The 24,453-nt window shown below is 37.2% G+C and overlaps 1 protein-coding gene across 1 annotated transcript in view; it reads left to right on the forward strand.

Annotated features, from left to right (window-relative positions):
* The window catches only part of FTO (FTO alpha-ketoglutarate dependent dioxygenase), a 219,190-nt gene that overhangs the window by 97,522 nt on the left and 97,215 nt on the right, over positions 1-24,453 (forward strand). Inside the window, exon 8 of the mRNA XM_054640716.2 lies at positions 1,208-1,332. Within this exon, the coding sequence (XP_054496691.2) occupies positions 1,208-1,332 (125 nt within the window). The remainder of the gene's footprint in view (positions 1-1,207; positions 1,333-24,453) is intronic.

Below are 24,453 nucleotides of genomic sequence, written 5' to 3' on the forward strand. Positions count from 1 at the left end.
TTACATTGTTCCAATGAGGCAGGTTGTGCTGGGAATAGGAATTGCAGCTCTTGGTTTTGTTTGGTTGTGTTTTCAAACTCACATGCACAACTTCTCAGGTCAGAAACTTTTTTTTTTTTTGCCTCCTTTTCTGTGGAAAGAAAACAGGTTTGTGCAAGAATTCCATCTGTTCTGTCATCCTTCCTAAAAACATTTAGATGCTTTGATACATTTGCAGAACATGTGACTGGAGGTTAGAATATAAAAAAATAATTCCATGTCTATTGGAGGCTGGTTAAGGTGAAAAAGGCAACATAACATCTTCACTTCAGGAAAAGACTCTCAGTCTCTGCCATGGAGGCACTTCTGCACATGGAGGAGCACGTGGGCACTGGTGGATATAGGACTGGCTGGTAGCTGAGCATCAACCATTTCCTTCCCAGCTGGGCAGACATGGGGAAGTGCAGGGAAAGAAGAGGAACAATGGTGCAGGAGTGAGTAGGAAAAGATGGAGTGAGGGAGCTGGAGTTAGCTTGGTGGGAGGATGAAGGGTGATAAGAACATCCCCAGTTCTCTTTCATCAGCATTAACTGTCAGCACAGTGTTTGGGAAGGCCAGTAGCGCTTGATCTGCAGAGACTGAGGGCCATCTTGCTTCACAGGTTATTTAAATCCATTGCCTGTATGTATGTATGTATATTTTTGAGCAGTTTTTTAATTTATTCCATATACGAAAAGACTTTATTACTTGTTTATTTGAAGTATTTAATGATAAAGAGAACATGTGAACATCAGCAGAAATTCCATTCAGTGCATATAGTACAAACAGGTATTTTCTTCAACAGCTTTACCGAGGAGTAAAGGGGAGGGTGAAGTCCCCCAAACAAATGCTACATTGAGGAAAATACTTCTGATATTTGATACAAGATAATATTTAGAGAATAACTATGCCTCAAGAAAAAATGTGGGCTAGAATGCAGAGTGTCTTAGTGTGATACTTAAGGCAATGAGATTTTAAGGTTTACCTTATGTGCCATGTATATTGATTAAATACCAAATATATGGTGGCCATTTCTAACCATCATTTACTGTATTGATTTGTCAGCAGTGGAACTGTAATAAAAAAAGCTATTGATTTACTGTCCTTATTTGCTTATGGGCTTTTTATTAATTTTACACATTGTTTCCTATTTCTAGATTATAATTTTTATGTGTTTCCTCCCTTTAAGACAAGTCTGGTCCTCTCTGAGGTGAGAAAAGAGCAACAAATTGAGGAACAAAGGAATGAAACCATCAGCTGCTTCCTGCTCCTGCTTAAGGAGAGACAAAAGCTGCGTAAAGAATGGACAGCAAGGTGAGAAGTACTCCTATAAATCCCCTTCAGTGGGGAAAAGTGACTTTAAAAAAAATTTAAATTTTCATTGTTGACACAGTAATTCCTTGAATGGGATAGTCCATGTTTCTGTGGGGTAGACTGCTCTGTTACTAGTACAGTACAGGCTACTGCTAACCTGCTAACAGCTTGGTAGGCAGCACTCAGATCTGAGGAGTGGTACCACCTAAAATGCCCACAGGTTTTCCACCTATTTCTGACAATATGAGCCATGCTCTTTGCTGGAATGCTCTGCTAAAACTGCACTTCTTGGCTCGTGCCACTCCCATTTCCCTGTGGTGTCCTGCTGGAGTTACTGGATGGTGTTGGGTGAGATGGGCACACGTGTACGAAGGGCTGGCGCTCGTGTCCTGGGGCTGTTCTACTGTACCCGAGTCCTTAAGGAGAGCTCACTGCCATGGACCAGGAGGTGCTATCAGCAGTGTCTAAAAATTGTTTATGTTTGTGTTTGGGAAGGTTTGTGTTGCTGGAATGTAATCAGCTGAATGCATTTCAGAGGCACCAGATATGCCATACTCTTAGTTTGTTCAGAAACAGGTGAATGAAAGAGAATTTCCACCATGTTCCACCTTGTCCTTCTCTTAGGCTGCTAAATGAGTTGATGTTCACACCAATGTCTAAAAGCTATAAGTTAATACTAATTTTGTAATCTCTTATTTTCTTATTTGATGTTTATATAAAATGTCTAGCAGTCTATGAAATTTTTCTGCCAAATATACCGCTTTTATTTAAACCAGTTGTTCCTTACTTACAATTGAATACAGGTTTTAGTCAAAAGTATTTTTAAATCAGATTTTTGTTAATTAAATTTAGCATTTAACTGGCATGATTTTTTTACCTGCACTAATTAAAGTCAGGGGACATCTCTTGTATTTTGCTGGTGTAGTTCCTGAAGACTCTGAGATTGCTTTTAAAATGTTACCTGTAGATTTTGGGTCTGACACTTGGGTATCTTTTCTGCTCCAAATAATTACAGCAAATGAAGCTGAAATATTTTAGAAACATTAGATAAAAATTGAACATAATTACACATAATAATTTTACAAATGATATGTTGGGCTTAATAAGCTTGTGTTCCAGTGAGTATGGAATGTGTGCTACTTTTTTAAGATTTCAGAGTAAGCTGGCTCTAAAATATTTTCCATACTTTTTCCATACTATCATGTGGGATTTACGTTTTACTTCTTGAACAATTTAAGGGATTTTTTTTATGGTGGCTTTGTTGGGTTTTTTATAATTTGTTTTTTTCAATTGGTTGAGGGTTTTTGGGATTTTTTTATTTTTGGGGGGGGTGTTTATTTGTTTTTTTGCCTCCTATCACCATGCTTACTAAATAATGCAAATGTTTTAGCTATGTTGGAAACAGAGGAAATCACTTAAAGCTTTTCCTTTCATTGGGACGAATGCATGTTTGTTATGAAAGAGAATAGAAAGCTTCTAATGAGTGGAATACCTTTTTAGAGTTCATTTTGTCTGACAGTGATTTCCTAATGCTCAGAGTCATCAGCAATCATGGCAGCAGTGAGTAATTGCCAAGAGCTGTGGGTTTCAGTGTGCCTGGCCCCACTTGCTGCTCACAGGGAGCTCCGGGGCTGGAGCCAGGGCTGCAGCTGGAGACGTAGCCCAGCCTCTGACACAGCAAAGCTGCAGCTCTTGGGGGTGGCAGAGGCACAAGCAGATGAAGTGCAGGCCTTCTTAAAACTAAACACCTGAGAGAAAATTTCAAGAGCGTTGTGCCTTGAAAGTTCCAAAAGAAAGCGTCCTTTGAGTATTAAATATCCATAATCCTTTTTCTTTCTATTTGATGTTTCCCATCCCAGTGACCTATCTGGGAGTCTCATCCATATGAGCTGCATAAAGAGGCTGTTACCATACACCTCACTTGGCTCCATCAAAGCCTCAGCTCGGTGTCTGGAATGAAGCACTGGCTGTGGCAGCCATGGAGCACACGGCGCTGAAAGTTATAAAACGTCCGCCGTGCTACGAGCAGGGCTGCCCATGTTTTAGAGATCAGGCTATTGTGTACTTTGGAATTACATGAGAAAAATGTGCTTGGACAGGAAATAATTAGCACTTGTCAAAGGGCAGGCAATAGGTTACAGTACTTTACTTTCAACAGGCTATCAGGGGATCAGCTAGATTAGATAATAGAATTTTTTTCCTGTGGAAGTTAAATACAGATGACTCTAATTACCTTACATTGTGCATTAGAGAGCAGATTATGAACAGTACAACTTCAAGAAATTTAGGTCAATGAAGGGAGGGCAGCTGGCAGAAAACTTCACTCTGCACTTGGTCTTTGTAGAGTTATGTAGTCATTCTGTTCTTTCCTGTGTTTTATTTGTGTCATTAACACCTGAAATAAAAAAAAAAAACAAAACAACAAACCCCCCTCCAAAAAAACCTAACAAAAAACCATGTTGGGAACTGGTAACACAAACTGACTGAACTTTTAGAAATTTATCCTTTGCCAGAGAAAGACATATGAACTCTTCTGGTATGTACCTACTCAGTTAAAGTACATTCTTGTGTTATTTACTTTAAGTTGTACCAGTGTTTCTGCCTATTAATGAGCTGAAGTGACTCTTTTTAAGATTTTATTTCAGCTCCACAGCCCAAAACTCATGGCAGTGTGCTTAGTGTTGCACTCACCATTTCATAGACTTGTGATGCAAAGATGTCATCAGTATCTTAAGTATCTGAGCAGGTCTTCCAGGGATTCAAGTTGTTCTCTGAGTGGTAGTGATCCAAAATACTTCAGGTAGGACTCAGTGAATGTCCTCTGAGTGTTAACAGAAATGGTCCAGAGTTTCCAAAGCCCCAGATTTGTTTATACTGTGTGATAGTGCCTGATGGACAGGTTGTTATAGCTGTTAAAGAGCTGCTCTAGCCCTTTGAACTGACCCCTTCTTGACCTCTGCTTGCAGAAGGTCACTGTTCAGCTTATAAAGTGAGGGGAACCTCAGATTCTACTGTAATAAACACAGGGTGAAGGGAACAGCTGTGAATTTTGGACTGACCGTGCAAACTCGGATAGACTTTTTAGGGTCACTGTATGATAATGAAAATTGTTACCAAATTATATGGAAATTTACCAGCAATAGTGGGAAAGAGAGGGTGGAGTCTAATGCATTGGGTTTGATAAATGAAGTGTGAAGTTACCCATCTGGCTCTAGACAGCCCTCTTTTTCTCTACGAAAGGGAAACATTTAAAAATAACCATGGTACATCTAGAATCAATGACCCATACAGAGAGCTGGAATAGATCAAGATTTAATGGTGACTGTGGAAGAAATTATCATTTGAAAAGTGAGACAAAGGATGAGAAAGTACAGTTCAATATCTGCACCTGATTCATTTTTTAAAAAGGCTTTAATATTTTTCCCTGTTGATGATGTTATTGACATTTTTTATTTTCCTTTTTAACTGGAACCAGAAAAGTTGTTATATCACAAAGAAACAGGAGGAAAAGACAAAGTACTTGAATTTCAAGAGAGAATGTTGCACTTTTCTTGATCAGGAAGTGCCTGAGAGAGCTGGCCTATAGTTAAATAAAATTGTAGATCTTATTCTCCTAATAGAACTTGTATCATGTTATAATAGCATTGTCTTTAATGCTTGCATGACATACTGCACTTAATTGGTAGTAGGTTTTTGTTGTATTTTTCATAGACATACATTTACTACCAAACTAATTTGTCTTCAATAAATCAACAAGAGATTAATTTAAAGGATAGTGTTTAACTGCATTGAAAATATTGAGTGCTAGGAAAAAAATATGGTTAGTTAAACCATTGCTAAAGTATAGGGTTTTCAAATGGAAAAATTGTATTAGTCCAAAACGGTTTTATTACAACACACACTCTGATTTCCCTCAGTGAAATTGTGCCATTTCTCTTAGGGGAAATTCAGCCAGATACTGGAAAATGTAAAGTTTTGGAGACAGACATAATGAAGTGGAAATTTTGATAAAATTATTTATGATCGTTGAATTTTCATAGTTGTGCTACTTATCCAAATTCTGAAATCTTAACTTCTCTCTAAATAATCATCTAATGACGAATTGACATAGTGAAAACAGAATAAACATTCAATAAATAATCTGTACAAAAGTAATCACAAAATTCTTCTGGTTCATGAGATAAACAGCAGAAAAGTGTTAATTGATTGTATCTTGTTAAAATCAATAACTTGATAATCTCTTTTTATGGGGTCATTCTATAACCCATAATATTTTGTAGACTGGGTCACTGTATTTCTAGAATTTTTATATTCTTGCATTTTGCATGGCAGTGGAAAAAGAACCTCTTACTTGTGACAAATCATGTTAGTTTCAGGTTTCAAGTCAGATTGTGAGCTATAATTCCTCAGCATTTTTTGCCTTTGTCAAACCCCTTCTTAGATCTCACAATTTTATATAACAATTTAAAGGTATGTATTTTTTTTCTAGTTACAAAAAGCACTTATACTGTAGAGGTAGTCTTAGCTCTCAACAGTGAAATCTGGATTTTTATGTCAATTTTTATATAGGAATATAAATTATAAGGACCTAGCAAGGAAATTGAGTCCTAATCTGGATGACACTCTTCAATTCTATAATAAGAAAAATGAAGAATCTTAGAGTGGAAGCCTAAAATAGTGTGCATGTTAAATAAGATATAAAGTGAAAGATTTTATATATTTTATTCTCTGTTTTGAAGAAAAAGTTCATTTTTTCTTCTTATGCCTAACTTGCTTATACCTTGGAATTTTAGCTCATAATTAAGGAGTAATTGAAGTGGATTTTACTCTTTTTAGCTCCAGTAGGAGAAAGGGAGGTTGATGCAAAGAGGGGCCGTGTTTCCTCTGTAGCAGAGGAAATGTTGATGGGTTGAGAAGTAAACATGGGCTTTGGCAAAACCAGAGCTTTTGTTTCCTTTCTGTCACAGGCTTTGTGCATTTTCAGGAACTCATGAATGCTATTTTTCAAATCAAATGTGATAATACCAGTTCAAAGACTGGTTGAAAATTGGAAATTTTTAACTCTCACACACCTGCCTGGATGATAAGTATGTGAAATAATGTGAACTCTTCAGAAAATCCTACAATAGGAGCTACACCAGTTCCCAAGATTTTGCATCCTACGGAGGTATTAAAGTGTGTCAGGCAGTGGGGGGAAGTATTTGTGTTGTTTAAGACTTGTGGTTGTTTCATGTAACATGAGAATGACAGAATTCTTTTTGTTTTCCATGTTGTGGAATCCAGTATCCATGTTTCTGATATTAGTAAGGATCTCAGTACATACAGCTGTATGATCTCCAGTGTGTTTTTGGGTAACAGTTGTCCCCCCTGGGCAATGGGTCTCAGTAAGTTAGCAATGAGCATACACCAAAATTCTCATTTACCATTTTGGAAATGACGGGGAGAAAAAGAGAAAATTATATTTGGATTCTTTGACATTCATAATTTAGATGTATGTGTGTGAATACTCCTTAAAAGAAGAAAATGAAACTGTTCAGCACCAGCATGTAAGGTAAACCAGGTTTTCAGAACATAAATATATTTAGACAATATGCAGAAAGTAAATTGTGGCTGAGTAATCCTGAATACTGTATGTTAATCAGGAAGATGCTCTGAGTCAGACTGAAAACCAACCTTGCAGCTTTCAGATGAATGGAGAAAACACTGCAACGTGGATGAAGTTGTCAGGTCTCCTGCTGTAGTTATGTTTAGACATCAGCTGCCTTGATTGACCTTTGACTTTTCTCCAGTTGCTTGTTGCCAGATTTCTTTTGCTCCTTGTGACCCTTTCTGTTTTCTGCCTCTGTCTTTCACCTGTGTTCCTTGTATGGAGGAGTCTTTGAAGCAGCCAAGCTTGGGATCAATAAGTACAAGTACTCTTCAGAACAATGGAAATGCAGCTTGATTAAATGCTGCTGTTTAGCTGCTCCTTTGAAACTGTCTTGACCCCTTACCCTTGGAAATACTACGTGTTTACAAGCTGTGGCTGCTTAGAGAAAATCCTGCCTCTTACCTTGTGATGTCACTTTATACACAGATATATGCTGCAAAAAAACTTACATGGTGTAGCCACCCAAACCAAATTGTATTATAGGGCAGGCTAAGAAAAGCTGCAGAACTTCACTCTGTGTCTGTGTGTGGCTTTTGTTTGTGTCACTCTGTCATTAAGGCACTTTGTAGGGATTGTTTATTCTGAGTGTTTCCTTTATCATTTTAGTTTCATTTTAATGTTTCACTGCTGAAATCCATACACAGATGCATCATCCTCTACCTGAGTAACTACCAAATTAAACTGCTTTGATGTATTTCTTTTTTGATTTAATGATTTTTTCTTCTTGTGCTAGATGAGTTTTTCAAATAATTCAGTGGCACTTCCAAAACTGGAAAATTACACAAATTTAGTCCTTATTTATAGTGCAATTAAATCTTCCAAAAAAATGTTATAAAGAATTTTCCTACTCCATCAGAGATTATTCAGTTATTTATGATTTTTATGTTTGGTTTTACTTGGACAGGCTTTTAAAGTCAGCATGGGTGACATTTCCTTATTTATGTAAGCTTTCATAATTGCAGTACAAGAAAGATAGATAGTGTTGTTTTTCCAGTGGCTTGACAATGATTTGTTCACTACCTTTGGGAGACCTGAATGCTGGAAATGGAGATTATTGCATTTCCAGGCTGCAGGGTACTGGAGATTGACTAGATCACAGAGGTGACAAATTTATAATCTGTGGAGACCAAGTGTTAGCCACATCATCAGACAGTTGAACCACAAAGTAGCATTAGCATCTGCTGTCATCCTTTCTGTAGGAGAGAATGGTCTACCAGAGGCAGGGGAAAAGGAGAAAGGCAGGGAGAGTTCAGTGTGTTTCACTGAACACAGTATGTGCTCTCTAGCTGCCCATATTAGATGAAGACCTGGTGTTACAAACTAGGGATAAGGTGTGAGTGGTCCAGTGAATGAAAATTTATCATATATTTATTTTACTTACACTGAGGTCTATTTATTCTGCAGTGTCCATCTATTCTTTCCTTTGCCTTCAGCAAAATGTGCTAATGTCATGGTATGTAACATCCATTAAATACTGGCAAACTTATTGTGAACTCAAAACTGTGTCTAAAACTAGACATTGAAAATTAAGAGTCTGAAGACAGAATTCTTTTTCTGAAAAAAAAATAAAAGCCTTATCCAAACAGGACTTTAATGACTTTTAGTACCATCATTGTCGCAGCTTTACCTGTCACAATGCTGAATTAAATATTTAATTTGGAGGTGTGTGAAATAATTTCTATGCATTACCAATGATGACAAAACAGAGGGTAACTTAAATAGTTTACCAGCCAAATGGTGCTGATCCTGTCCTACCATGAGTGTAAGTGAGCAGATGCTTACATAAGTTCATGACTTAGGTCTTAAAGGCTGTCAGTCTTGTGTTATTAAAGTTTTTCCACCTATATGTAACTTGATGGCTCCAGGGACTGGCAGTGAAATACAAAGCCTTTTGTTTTCAGGTCAGCAGTTTAAATATGGTTCAGGTAGGTAGTGCCAGAGATGATTCCCACTGGGTGTCTGTGTTTGATGGCCTCTGTAAAATGCATGGGTTCTCCAGCCCTGGTAGGCAGGTGTGGATCACAGACAGCAACTGCCACACTGGCACTAATTGCTACCCTTGCTGGCACGTCTGGAGCAGCCAAAAATCAAATGGATGTTGCAACTGAGCAAGGTGCTGTCAGTGCTCTGAGCAGCCTAGGCCATGGTGGTGATGAGCCAGTGAATTTGCTGTGGGTAAAAAAGAGGATCAGGCTGTTGCATTGCTCTGCAGTTTGCTTGCATTGAAGTTATGGTAGCACATGCAGATATTTATGTGATGGGAGAGAGGGTGAATTCCTGGGCAATCTTAACAGGATTGGTGAGAGGGAAGTGCAGTCCACAAGGAGGTCAAGGCGTGGCTTGGAGATGTATCAACTAAACTGAGAAAATAAGATGAGCCAGAGAATAGGATTTGATTTACTTGCTTATTATCACTGCTAATGAGATCTTTTGGGCATTTGAAGAGGTTGATTTGGCTACTATTATTTGTTCCATTTATTTTGTATGAATTTTTAATACTTAATGTATCATTGCTATGGAATTATTAAATTATGAACTATGCTGATGTTTTAATATAGCTAAAAAGGGAAGTTGGCATTTCTTAAGCTTGAGGTTCTGTAAAAACAGAGAACTTGGGGACCTGTTACAGAACATAAATTGTTCTCATATTATTTGTCTTATTTTGATAAATGACAGCAGCCCCAAATGGGAACAGTGCTTAGAGCGTATGTAATAATAATAGAAAATCCTATTATAACTCTGTGCAACTTACTTGAGTAACTCAGCCAACTGAGAACTCTTTTAGAGATATGCAGGTATATAAGAAATAATTGAAACAAAAAGGTGCCTTGAGCAGTATCAAAAAGATTGAGAAACAGGGTCTCAAAATGCAGAGTTTGTGGTAGAAGCCAAGCAAAGTCTATTGAGTGTTTAAGTGAGGGCAGTAATATTAGGAGAAAAGAGTCTTCTGTTGGAAAATGAGACTTCTAAGAATTCTAAGACCTACCAATAAAAGCGTGTTCTACTTTTTCTGCAAGGGTAAGCTGAATGGATCCATCAATTATGCCCATGATATGCTGGAATTGGATTTAGTGCCAAATAATGCTGGAGGGTGTTCTTTGGATGAGTTTTTGCCAGTTGTTTTTAGGCAAGTCAACATTTTCTCTTTTTTTTTGTCTTCTCATATTTAATAATGTCAGCATTTGGTCTTCCTGAGATATAAAGAATATTTTTATCAGAATTATTTTTGACCAGCTAGGTAACATGAATTTGAGCAAGTGCTCAGGAGAGGTGAAGCAATCCAAGTCCCCACTCCAGTGCAGATGACTTGCTGGCTGCACAGCAAGTTTGTTGTAAGGCACAGTGTACTGCCTAAAAGATCTAAGTATTTTATATTAGACCATCCTGAAAGCACTTTAGGTATTTGCCCTTTTTTTCTACTTTGAGATATGGATAATCCCCAAATCCAGGTGTGTATTAGGGATTGAGGGGGAGGTTGGAGGAGGGAAAAGCAGGGGAGGAGAAGGATTTGACAGGTAAGAGGGTGCAATATTGGAGGAGGATTTTGACTGTTTTGCTTGCCTGTAGGTGACACTGTTGCATCATTTATCTGTACAATTTCACGCCTGTTGTCCAGGGACAAAAAAAAAAGTTTCATTGAAATAATTTGAAGGATTCAAAAAAATACATTTCACTAATGATTCTTTAAGCCTTGTCTAGAGAATAGTCTTGGATACAGGCACATGAATTGCATGTTCACCTTCCCAAAGATGGCAGCAGTTTATAATATTATTTCTCATTAACCAACTCACTAGCATTGCATCTTCAGTATTCCCTTGAAAGGTGAGATTCTAAAAAGATGGCTCTGCATGTTTCTAAAGACTAATGTAATAAACCAAAATGATAATACACTGATAAAAAAAAATCTTAATTTGCTGCTAAGTTACAGCAATATAAAGTTAAAATGTTTTTCTTTGCTCAAGTCATTTAAATTAATAATGTGTGTCATTAAGTGAAATCTCACAGAGGATTTTTTCTTCTTTGCCATTAAGTCTGCTGGCTGCAGTGAAAATGAAATATTCTATGAGGCTTGAGCAATCATCTGTCTCTGAGCTACAGTGTGCCTGCTGCCAGATGTTCAGGTGCTGGTGCTGCTGCTTTGACATGTATATCTCTTCCAGGCAAAAAAAACAATATATACATCAGTCCAGGTGCAAGGTGGCCTTGCCAGCAAACCTGCCTCCTCCTAGCTGTGACACTCATCCACTCCCCGTCAGCGTGTGTACGTTGGAAGGGGATTGTAATTAACCCCTGGAAAGCATAGGTTTCACTAAAGTGATGTGCACAGTAATGATATTGTTAGCTTCCTTAATTTCCAGTTTCACCATCAATTATGCCATGTGTTTCATCCAGTTGGTGCTACCCTCCCAGTGTTAATTATAACCTACAAGACTGTTACAGTTAATTTTATGGCAAGCATATTGTCTCTTCAAGGCTCCACAGCAGCTCATAAATTATCTTGAAGGTAAAATGTAACTTGGGGAACTAGTTATGAAAATTCCATCCATCTCGCTTAGGAGGTGCAGCTGCTACTGTCAGCTGCCTCGCTGCTGCATTGTGAAGGAATTATGGTGGGTCAGGTTTAAGAGGCGAGGCCCAGGCTGTCACTGAGGAGAAAGGCTGTCCTGGCCCTGTCAGACAAGTACCTTCTGCCAGTCCCTTGTGGTTTCACTTTGCAGGCAGTAAAAGGCAGGCAGTGCAGGTGGATAGTCCCCAAGCTGTCTCTATTCATTACTTTACAGAAACTTGTTTTAGGTAGGCAGGTACGGAGACCTTTTCACTGTTGTCATAATGTTAGGCATCATCTGCAAAGTGCAAGATAGATAACTCTATAAATAACTCACTGTTCTGTTGGGCTGGGCTGGTGCAGAAAGGATGATTAGCACTGTAGAGGCACATGAAATAGCTCGCTGGTTTGTAAAATGACTGTTGGTTTAATTGTAGCAATAGCTTGGTCTGGAAGAGCACATCTGTTCGCCTTTATTTCGCATACACAATGAGAGGAGGTGCAATTTCACTGCTAAGTAATTTGTGTTGGAGTTTCACATTAAATAAATTAGCATGGGTTTATATGGGCATTATTTATGACATCTGTGTGTGTGTGTGTCCTGTTTTGTTTTTTTTTTGCTGAAGGAATTGCAAACATTCATTTCTTAAAAAGAAATAAAAGTGAGGGGGAATAATAAAAATAAAGCAGCCCATTGCTCAGAACAATGACATTGGCATTCAGTGCTATTTATATTTTAGTAATACACTTTTATTATTGCTATAATGCCTTATTCGGCTCTTTGTAGCAATAACACAAGACTACCATAGAATAAAATGCCTTATTCTGCTGTCTCTTCCTTTAATATTTTGTATTTCAATAGTTTTAAATGCTGTTAAGCTTTGGGTGTTCCTTTAAGAGTAAAACCCAAGTGCAAATCAAATTTCCTGAGAGGCTTTTTATTCTTCCACTCTTTTCCCTTTCGAAAGGCCTTCTGTGTTTATGGTGTTGTTTCCTAACCTCATTTACAGCTGGGAGGGCACATGAGAAGGAATACTGAAAGCTGATACTTTTCCATAGGCAACCACTGTGCAGATGTGAATGTACAGACCCATTGTGAATGAGTAAATGTTATGAATTCAATTGAGGAGAAAATGAACAAACACAATAATGAAAAACAGTAGGATAATTCATCTAAATTTATATTGTTTGTTTGCTTTGACAGTCTTCATTCAGTTTTAATTATTTTTGATTATTCATTACATAGGGAAGAAAACATTTTCAAAATAGTGCTGACATTGTAAATTAGACTTATTATATGTTTAAAAAGGGGAAAAAAGGCTCATTAGAGCCTAAAAATCACTACACTTCTAATATATGTTCTTTATTTCTTTTCCCTTGGAATTTACAGTCAATGTGCCTTGTGATATTTTTTAGAGTTCCATCCTTTCCTCAGAGTCAACTGCACACATTTTGGTTTATTCCCAGAAGAAACCACTATGTTTCAATTGACAAGAACTCTGTATTTCTATTTGTTTAGTTTATTTAGAGGGAAGGGCTGCAATGGGCAGAGCCTTGGGCTAAGTGTACAAACAGGATTGCCTCAAGAGCAGACCCAAAGGTGTTGTTCACAAAGTTCCTTTTTGGTGTCATCCTTTCCTTGTCTCCCACAGAAGAGAAAGAAGTTCTGGGTGTTGCTGGAATATATTTCATTTAATGTGGGGTTGCTTTACCTGGTCACGTGTGTTATTCTCTCCTACACTGTAGGATGTCAGCTTGTAAACAGAGATTATCCATAAATATTGCCAAAGCAAACCCTCCATTATGGGGTGCTCCCAGTTAGGATTCAAAATGTATAAAGAAATTGTGATTTTATTATTCTAGTAAAAAACAAAAGAATGGTGGTTATAATTTTCCGCTTGTTAATAGTTAATTTTTTGCTCAAGTAGCATGGGGGGAAGGCCTTTGTGCAGTTTAAATCTAGTGAAACCATTGGAGTGCTGAATGTTCTTGACCATTTGCTTGTTCAGTTTGCCCATGAAAACAAGTCATCAATACTGCTTCTCTCTTATTGTGCTCAAATATAGGATGTTTTGGTGTGAAATACATTTTATAATATTTTATTTTAAAATATTCCTATACCTAGCTCTTTAGACTCTTGAGATGGAGAATCACTGTTCTTCACTGCCATTTTAGGGCCTTCTGACCTGTTTTTTCTCTAGGACAGCCATTCTAGGATTTGCATTGGCTGAGAAGTGTAAAACTTTGAGTGGGATTGCTTGACTGCCATAATACTGTGCAATTTTATTTGTGTATTCAAAGTTACATGATTAAGAAACAAGATGTTGGTATGCATTTGGTTCCTGACTCAGCAGAAGTATGAAACAAGATCATTTAAAGAACATTTATAGTTTCTTTGAAGCAAAACAGCTTGAAACAATATCAATAAAATAATGAATGTGAGTTTTCACATGTTCAAAACAAGCTCTAAGTGTTTCTCTGACTTTTAGCATGAATTCAGGTCCTCTTGTCATTCAGTGTGACTGCAGACAGAAGTATTTTGTTGAAGACATTCTATTGATGGAGTTGGTCTATACTTAAAATTTCTTGCTCTGTACATTGTCTGTTCAAGGAAATCCTCTTGGTATCTCATCAGAGTATTTTAAAGCAAACAAAATACTGGCCAAAACAAACAAAAAAAATCCAGCAAAAGAAAACCAACTTCCCCTTTTAACTTTATGATGTACCTATGCTTATGAAATATGTAACTTCTCTTTTTTCTCACTGGAATCTATTAGCATATGCCTTAGCATGCTAACATAGATGGATCTTAAAAGGTGTTGACTGACTTTTTCTGCACACTGTTAATTGCTACCTGATATGGAAAATTCTTTCTTCAATTTTTACTAATTCTTATTTTTATCCTACAAAAGAAACTGTAAGAGAACAGCATGCTGTCAAATATTTAAAAAAAATAAAAATTAAGTGTACAATTTTTAAAAATACATCAGTTGTTATAAGGGAAGGTTGAAGATGAATACAGAAAAATAATTTTGTTTGCCTGCTCATTTTTTTGCTCAAAGCCTGGCCTTTATTTAAGCATATTATTTTTCTGTGTCACACACAAAAAATAACCCTCCAAGATTTATTGGCGTTTGTATGGAAAAAATGAAAGGATTTTCATGTTTTGTAAGAAACTTAATACACTCTCACAGATGGCCCAGCTCAGGTGTGATTTTAATTATGAGATAAAACAAAGCCCAACACAGTAGGAAGTAGTCTTAATAAACGGCCTGAAGCTTTTGTCTTCATGTGTCAAAAAACCTTTTTATTGCGTGATGACATTTTTTTTCCTAGCTGTTTCTAAAAATTGGTTGAAAAAAATGCAAGGGCTTCTAAAGTTCAAGTGAATTATTTTGGTCAAGTTAAAAATAGGAATTTTTTTTTTTTTTTTCATTTGTCCTCCCAACAAGTTTAGACTTCTGGCAAACGATAGAAAGAATGTATTAATAATAATTAAACCTGCAAGTACACAAATGCTTTATTTAAAAGTAAATAATTTTCTAATTAGATGTTGTTATTTTGTATTGCAGTATCACATTGCTTAGTAGCACCACAAACTGAGAATTTGCTAAGCTTGGCTTAAACTGTACTATCAGAAACTAATATTAATTTAAACCCAGCTATGGTGTTCAGCCTTCATTATTAAGACACAAATAGTATGATCCTGTTGTTAAATATTACTAATATATTATAATAATGTTGTACTGTCTTTCCCTTAGTGGGGAATTATGAGGACCTCATGTTAGGACCTCAGTGTCCTGACATAGTTAATTATCCATAGATAATGGTTTTCAGCAGTGGCTGTTCTGAACATCACAACCTCACTGTTAAGGGCTTAATAAATATTTGCAGACTCAGGTGCAGAGCACCTACGCCCTCCTCTGCAGAAGCCAACAGCTGTGGTTGCCTTCCTGTGCCATACATCACCCCCAGCCCCTCATTTGTCCTGGCAAACCTAATGGTGCAAATGGCAAGTTTTATGTCCTGTGCTAGACTGGGGTAATGTTTGCTGCAGAAATGCTAGCTTGCCTTCCAGGAGTCATCTGTCTTTTCCATGCAGAAATATCTTAGGAAGCTGAGACTTCTGGGGTTCATTACTTGAATGCTGTGTGTATTGATAAAATTATTGAAAACTTCATTTTAGGGTGTATGACTGCTATCACCACCCATGCTGGAAGGTGGAAAACTACAACCAGATGGTTCACAATTGAAATCTGTATCCACAAGCTTACTTTTAGGGAACAGTTATTTGTAATAATTATTTTAATTATAGAACAGTGCAGAGCTTAATCATAATGTGCTTTTACAATTAATACAGGTTAGGGATTTTTTTTTCCTGTGGTTGAATGCATCTCATGGGAGGAAGTACCCATAAACTCCAGGTAGCTGTGTATCACCTTAAATTAGGGCTTGGAACTTTGAGTGGTTCTTCCATAACATCCCAACTGTAATTGCTGTTGAATAATGGAGTGGAAGGAGGAAACTCTAGGTTTATGTATGTGGAACTGAGCCACATTCAGACAGAAACATTCTAGAAATGGAATAATTTACATGGTCTTTGATGATTAGTAGTCAGTGAGGTTCTCTATCTAACCAGTTACAATAGCAGTCATATTTGAAATGCTACTCAAAAACTCTTTGGCATTCAGTCCAAAATAAACCCACCAGCTTAACTTCTTCATATTTTTCTTATGGATTTCAATGCTTTCAGCAAAGGCCCTAAGGGGAAGTTCTTGGGTTTTTCCCTAGGAATTGTTATTCTCTGCTTCCTCCTTGCCTTGCCATCTATGCATCATTGGTTCTCATCCTTTTCCATTTTTGGATTTTTAATTAATCTTGTCTGGTCATATTCATCATGTATTAGGAGGGGGTATAATATAAAGAGTAATTTATAATAAATTAATAATGACCTGGTTCATGTTTTTGACCATGTGCTGATTGAGGGAGCATTTGGAAGAATCCTTTATGGTCCATATTCTACAGAATTTATAGTGCAGTTTAGGCATTAAAATGATCCTGGTCTGTCCTGTTCTGTACTAAGCACTCTGATTTTCAGATTTTCTATGAAATCAGGTATTGCTGAGCAGAGGAAGCAATCATGGTTGACTTTTGCAGGTTTCTGTAAAGCAGGGATCCTCAGCATTGGTTACTCTGGTCTCTGGAACACTTCTAACTGGTTTCAGGTTGTCAAACACACAAATTTTATTATTCTCACCATTCAGCAAACTGTAGTGACTGTAGGAAATCAGTGTTAATAGTACTGTGAGCTTTGTGTTTCAGCTGAAGTTGTGATTATGGTGTTGCTTATTCAGTTATGAGTTTGGTACAAACCTAGAGGGAGGAGTTTTCATTCTGATGTGTGCTGATTGTCTGTCCTCTGGTTAATCCAGCCCTGGTGATTGACTCTGGGTGAAACACAGGCTGGCACTACTGATCTGTGCTGCACTCACAGATGCTGCATTCTCCTTCTTCTCTGGATGGGAGCAGGGCTAACATGTCACTAACCTGGCCTGGCTATCTGGCCAAGTTGTTAATGTCTCATAAAAACCCCCAAGGAAACAAAGGCTGCTGTATTTCAGTGGTGATAGGCTGCCAGTCCTAAGTGTTATGTCTCCCCATCAAAGAGAAGAGGCAATGGCAGCTCTCACTTTCCCTGAACTTTTAATGGTACAAATCAAAAGGTTACATAAAAAACATAGATGTGGCTCCAGGATTAAAACTCAGCATTGGATTAATTTAATCATATTCCTTTCTGATTGTGTGCTCTTTAAATCCTGTTCTAACTATTCTGTTAGTAGCCTATGTCCCTTTGAGTCATTAACAAAATGTAACTGATCTTCATCTTTTTGGTTGGAGAGGGTGGGGGTTTAATCTTCAAAATAATTGAGGCAAGAAGCTTTTGGCTCATGAAAGTAAATGTTTTCGATCCTTTGTTGTCAGATACCACAATTTTCTCCACAGCAAACTTTGATGAAACAGAAAACTGATACACTGAGCCACTGGAATTGCAGTCTTGTAATTTAGAAATATCCACTTTATCCTTTATAATTCACTAAGATTCTTCAGTCTGAATCTGATATAGGTAGGAGCCAAGACAAACAGTAACCATTTATAATCCTTCAGAACAGTTTGGATTTCACTAGAATGTAAAGCCAAAGAGTTCTTGGCTTTGTTTCATGTGTCTTACAAGGATAGAAAGTGTGTTTAAATTGTAGTATTCACCATAGCTGCATGTTTCTGTAGTACCTGCAAGCTTTTATTTTCAGCATTATAAAGATGTGAAAATATTGTACACTAAAATTTCTCTCTTTAGCAGCTGAAGGACTTAATTTAAGGTCCTTTAACTTGCTGGAAATAGTGTATACAAAAAGCTGTCTGCAGTCCTTGAAGCAGGAGTGAGAATGCAGTGACACCTGGGGTGCCATACATGTGCTTATATGAAGAAAAGGGCAGGTGTGCATCCCTTCTGTGTGGGGCATTGCCCTGGGGTGCTGACACCTATTAAGAGTTTTGATCCTTCAGAACACTTCTGGATTCACAGCTGACCTGCTGGGCTTTTAAAGAGCAAGTACTGCAGCAGAGAGTATTTGCAGGACTGAGCCATAAAATTGCTTTTGTGATTTACTCGTTTTAAAGGTATTTGCCAACTAGCTAGAATAGCTTTGAGTGAGTGTTCCAGTTGCACAGGACACAAATGGAAACTACATTTATTTTGCCTCAGGAGTTTGATTCCTAAAATTATAAAATCTATCAAAATAGACTCTGCCCCTCAATTTAGTATGTTACTGACCTACCACCCAACATACATGTGCTGCACACCCAACTTTCAGGTTTGTATGTGGAATTGATACACAAGGAGTCATTCTAGTGAGGAGAGTTTGTCAGAATGTCATTCAGAACTGTCCTTCTGAATTATAAATAACTTAAGAATCAGAGCAACAGTGTAATTACTCTGTACCTCCAGAAAGTTCTTTTTAGTATAGGTTACACTATGTATTCTACCTTATTGTACATTTTGAAATTTCTAGATGAAATTGCCAATCCATATGACAATGAAAAAGAGAGAAGCCTCATGTTTACAAAATCCATGCTGGGAAAGCATTATGGCAAAAACATTGTAGTATCTTTACAGCTGAAATTTGTGAAATGTTTTGCCCTGATTGTAAGTAAGTTTATGGTGAGCTTTCCACATCTGGGGTCAAGCACCAGCAAAAGTTGTGTTTTCCTTGGATGTGAGCTGGGCTGGCATTTCTGACAGACGTGTAAACAGATGCAAGCCTTGTTGCTAATGACAGGTGATTATAAGTGGCGTGGGTGCCAAGGTAATTAAACCATGCCTTGACAGGAACATTTGGTGAAATGGTATTTCAGCATTAGAAAAATTGTTGCAACACTTTTTTTCCCTGCTAAGCTATAACCTGAATATCATTCATTTTGATTCTTTGGCCACAGTGCTCCCAAACCTGCTACCTGCTTTATGTATAGAAGTATTGAGAAATAGCTGAATAGCACCAGTACAGATCAGTGGGGTTTTGGAGCTTTGAATTGAAGCATCTGCTTCTAAGAAGGCTTTTAGCATATAAATACAGTATAAAGTCCAGCATGGAGGGATTGGTGATATATTATCTTACTTTATGACAAGATAATGGTTATTGTGCCAGATTTATTAATGGCTGAATTATTGTGCTACTGTTTGTCATATATTTCTTACTGGACATCTTAACTGCTTTTACTGCTGTGAATTGTAGTTTCTAAATCTATTTAAGATTTTTTTGTACTTCACAATGAAATACAGTTTATTCTTAAAGTGAAAATAATGGTTGCTTTAGAAGTAATGCACTTGATATTAGAACTTTTATGAACTTCAGGCAGTATCTTCTCAGCTCTTCATGCTGCAATTTCATAGTTCAAGATGACTTTATCTTTTCCATTCCAATTTCTGTAGCTGATAGTGAATAATGCTAAAGTTCCTTATTGATCTCAGAATTCCAAGCAACCCTTTATTTAAAATATTCACTCACATACTGCATCAGAGCAGTGCAAAAATTTGGTTTAATCCTATAAATTAATCAAAATTGATTTAATAAAATATGAAAGATCTAGTTTAGGGATATTTTTCCATTATTCTGTGTGAAATTCATTATAATCTTAGGATGGAATCTAACTGTTTACATTATTGATGTTCCTTTGGATATTGCTTCAGCCTTGAAGCAATAAGTGTTTAATATAATAATCTCAGCTGAAATTCTGGGCTTCTGCCAAATTTGGGAGCAGAATTTAATCCTGTTTATTTTTTGTTCAGGGCATTCAGGATGAAAAGAAATTATTTCTCTCTTCTGGTTGGTCAGGACATCATTAAGCAGTATAATAAACTACTACAAATTATCAGTTGTAGCTAATACAGACTTAACATGTGGGCTGGGTACTTGGCAAAGGGTCTTTGAAATCTAGTAACTTAGTTTAAAGGTGGTTCTTAAAAATGAAATTTTAAAAATGGTGAAATCAATTTTCACATCAGTTAGTTGAAGAGATGCAGTTAAATGATTTGTTAATACCCTTCTTCAACATTCTTCTAAGAAGGTAAAATTGAGCTAAACCCATCAAGATGACAATCAAATTTTCAATGTCTTTTCTTGCTTTTTTTTTCTTTCCCCTATCACCCAATTCAACTTTCCATCCCCTCAATTCTAATCCATATGCTAATAGAAATTTGATGTTCAGTTAATACAATTGTAGGATTTGAAGCCTGAGAAAGATCCTGCAAACAATTTGTGTGGCCCAAAGAAGCTGGCTTGAATGTATCTGATGAACTCAGGTGTGGCAGGGGTGAGTGGTGTGCCTGTCAAATGCTGCAGCCATGACCTAGCAAAGTGAAGTAGATGTGACCTATCTACAGAGAAAATAAATTAGGGGATCACTTGTAAGGATTGTAAAGCTGAGGAGTGAGAGGGGAACTGGCATTTTTGCATTTAGAATTTCGATGTACAGGAGTGTTTCAGAGGTTAGAAAGGCTTTGCTGTTTTCCATCATCTTCAGTGAAACAGGTGTGCAAGTTGTGCTCCTGTTACTGTTTGCAGCTTATAAGTAAATAAGCAGTAGCAGAAAGAAAAGGATTTGGATGCTCATAGTTAAGGGAGGTGTAGTAGTTGTAAAGCCTATCCAAAATAAAATCAGTGTCGTGTTGAGGTCTAGAATGAAGTGTGTGTTTATACATACAGCTTTTTCAAAAGATTTTAGTGTTATGTGCGAGGAACCTTGGAGCTGCCAGTTCATTTTATTTCTGATGTTGCCTGCTAGTCCCTGAAGCAGATAAACTATGGATTTTTTTGAACTTCCATTTGCTAGGCTTTCGTTATATTGTGGTTACAGTCACAATGTCAGCACATAAAATGTTAAACATCACTGGTCTGAAAGAAGCTTCCATTGTCTTCTACTTCTGGTGCCTGGGGATTCTTTCTAGCCTTGCAGTGGTGGTTCTGTCAGTGTAATATGTCATGAAGCATTTCTCAGTAATGACAGACATTGAATATGAGTGACAGGAACTCTGACCGAGTGAAATGGGTTCAATTACCAGAGATGTAGGGTTACCTGAGATAAAACCAAATGGTCCAATTGTGCTCAGTTTTGACCCTGTGACTCCCAACTATCCAGCAGCAAAGACAAATGGCTGATTAACCATCCCCTAACCCTCCTTTTCTGTGATAAACTTGTTTGGATTTCCTTGTCTGAATAAAAATCTAAGTGTGGCATGTTTCTAAAAGGAAATATGATAGGAAAACAATGGGTACTGGTGCTAGTCATTTTCTTCTCTTACCGACACAAACCAGAAAGCTGTCATTCTATCTTGGAATGTATCTAGGACATAGTGTCCAGAAATCAATACAAGATAAATGATTGCTCTCTTAACCTCACCTTTCTTCTGCTGCAGCGGTTACGTTGCTCCTGTTCACCTGTAGCCAACCTGACGCCAGAATAAATGAGAGAACCTGCCATGAAAAGGATCTTCTTGGGGTTTTTTTGTGTTGGAGGGTTTTTGTTGGCTGGGGGGGCAGGGGTTGCTAGTCAGTATTGAGTCAGTTTTACACTTGTTCTAGTCCAGTGCCTACAGCTCCCAGATAGAGTTATAGCAAGCTCCCTAATTAAACTGTCGCTGTCTGCCCTCACTTGACTGCCTTTACAAAGTCATTTAACTAACAGACATTCCTGACTATTAAAGCTGGGAGCTGCGTGTCTCCAGTGCTGGAGATAAAATGAATGAAATTTGTTAATCTCCACTGACACTTGATCCTAGATGTTGAACTAACGCTGTTGCACCTGAACTTTTTCTTTATTGTAATTACTTCTCATGTTATTATTTCATGTAATAAATTGGACGAAAATTTCAACAGGTATTAAATTATTCAAGCTGATTTATGGATGCTGAGTGAATATGACATTCATCTTGTGCATTCTTCAAAAGCACAATTCAGTGGATGTTCAGAGCTGAATTCAAGGTTTGCAGTAATAGAAAATTGTAGTAAGAGGATGTATTTCCTTCATCTGAAAGGAATGCCATTTTAAAGTCTCTACCATTTAGCAATGAAGATAAATTTTGCCTTTGTGATTATATCTACACTTAATTTAACAAATAATTTGATTGAAAATTTAATACGTTTTCAAATACCACATAAAAAATTGCATGCCATTGGTAGAATTAGAAGGGCTCAGATTACAGGGTAGAATTCAGTTCTATTTGAAGGAACAAACACTTTAAAGGAAGATTTGTAGTTTATTTTCCATCTTCTCTATTTGTTCGATGTTCTTTTTCTGTCACAGATTTTAAGTCCATTTAGACCATTTGGTTTGAGTTCCTGTAGATTTTAAGGAGTTATGTTTCCCTTGGCTGTCCCTGTATTAAGCCCAGTGTTTTATCTTTGGGTTTAAATGCATTTTTCAGAATAGTGTCCATTGGTTTGAGTATAGTGGGAAATGGAAATCTACCATTTCTCTGGAAATTGAGTCAATTGCTAATTAGCCTCACACCATAAAAGTTCTTATTTCTATTTCTTATTGGAATGCTTTGCTTCAGCTGCCTTTCTGTATTACTTCCTTCCTATGATTTTTTTCTGCTGGAAGGAAAAAACACAACATTAGTGTCCAGTTCTTTCTGCAGAACTGTGTGTGAACTGCAGAAATTTCAGTCTTCTTTTAATGGCTCCTTGCATCTGCTGGCTGGAACAATGTTGTGATTTACTTTAATCCTGGAAGTAGTGGATAATAACCATGAACTACCTTGTTCACATCTCTTTTTTTGTATGACAGGTAGTGTATCTGGTGCAGATTATTTTGCTTTAAAGAACATGTTTTTCCATTCACAAGTACTGTTCCTAACACATATAAACAGAGTTCTAGAGAACTTCTGCTGATTGCTAGGTGTTATCTGTCCTTTACAACTAACAGAGGCCAATAAAAATACAGTCTGTTTTCTTTTTGGAATAGGATTTGGTCATATAGGCTTGGATTTCCAGTGTCAATTCTGTTCATGCCAGAAAAAGCTTGGATACAGCTCATCTTTTCTGTTATATTTTTGTAGTAGAGACTAAAGCTGAACTTGAGAGTGACTCAGCAAAAAGCTGTGTGCTTATCTCCACAGTCTACAGAAGAGACAGGCATCTCCAGGAAAGTCTCACAGTCTTTCTCCTGGTAATAATGATTTCTTAATTCCTCACATCTTTTAAAGTCTGGGAATTTGCCTCCCCAGCGCAGCTTTGGTGTCCTCACTGTGCCCACCTAAGCAGTGGTTTTAGGTGAGAGATGTGTGGCTGCAAAAGGACAGTGCAGTAAGTTTAGTGGCCTCTTCAGCCAATGGTTCTGTTTCTTTTTCCAATAAATAAATTATTGTCTTGTTTAGTTGATCAAAATCCATCATATTTTGAGTTGAATTTACCCTGTTTTAAGCACACATTGTAGCCAGGCCTTTAGGGCTGTTCACAGAAATAGGATGTTCAACAAATCAGCTTTTGCAGCACCAAAATACTGAGCATCAGTAACAACAGACAGAGATGGATTAAAACACATGCATCTTTCTTTACAAATTTAAATAAAATATGTATCTGCTAACTTCTGTATAGTATCTATCCAAATGTCTATATAGTGAGCAGTCTTCTCTGAATACAAGAAATATTTCACTGGCATTGGAGTATGGAATAGTGCCTGAAACACTTGCCTGTTATAAATCTACATTTATTTCCTTAATTTTATTACTATGTTGTGACAATGTTTCCAGGACGTCCTTCCTTTGCCTCCCATTTCCTATTTTAACCTTTTACTCATACCATTATAATATATTGTAATCTACAAGATAAATTCTGTGAAAATTAGTTCTTTTGGTTGATGTACATGTTTTCTTACCCTCCCATTCCACAGACCCAACATATTTACCAAATCTGTATCAATGTATTGCGGATTGCAGTCCCATGCTGCTCTTGTCTGTGCAGCTATCCAATAAAAATGCCTTCCACAGCTGTCAGGATGGAAGTTTGCAGGAAAGCAGCCACTGCATCCACTTGGAGCACTGCTTGTGCTCTGCTCCCCCTGAGCCTGGCGGGCCACAGTGAGCAGTGGGAGCTGTTGATCGATGGATAATATTCACTTCCAAGCTTCCACAGCACCTTATTCTGAGGCTGACTCATTCACCAGCTTGTGCTCTATGCTATGGGAAGTCTGGAAAAAAACCCTGGTACTTTGGCATTCAGAAGATGTAATAGGATTGTGTGTGTTGAATTATTTTACTCTGTTGTGTAAAGAGCAGTGGGTCTGGAGTTTAAAGTATGTGACACCTTGTAATTAAAAGAAAAAAAGATACATGTGTCCAATAGTATATTGTCAAGATTTAAATGTGAGC

Source organism: Agelaius phoeniceus, chromosome 12 (genome assembly GCF_051311805.1).
Source record: "Agelaius phoeniceus isolate bAgePho1 chromosome 12, bAgePho1.hap1, whole genome shotgun sequence".
NCBI classification, from domain to species: domain Eukaryota; kingdom Metazoa; phylum Chordata; class Aves; order Passeriformes; family Icteridae; genus Agelaius; species Agelaius phoeniceus.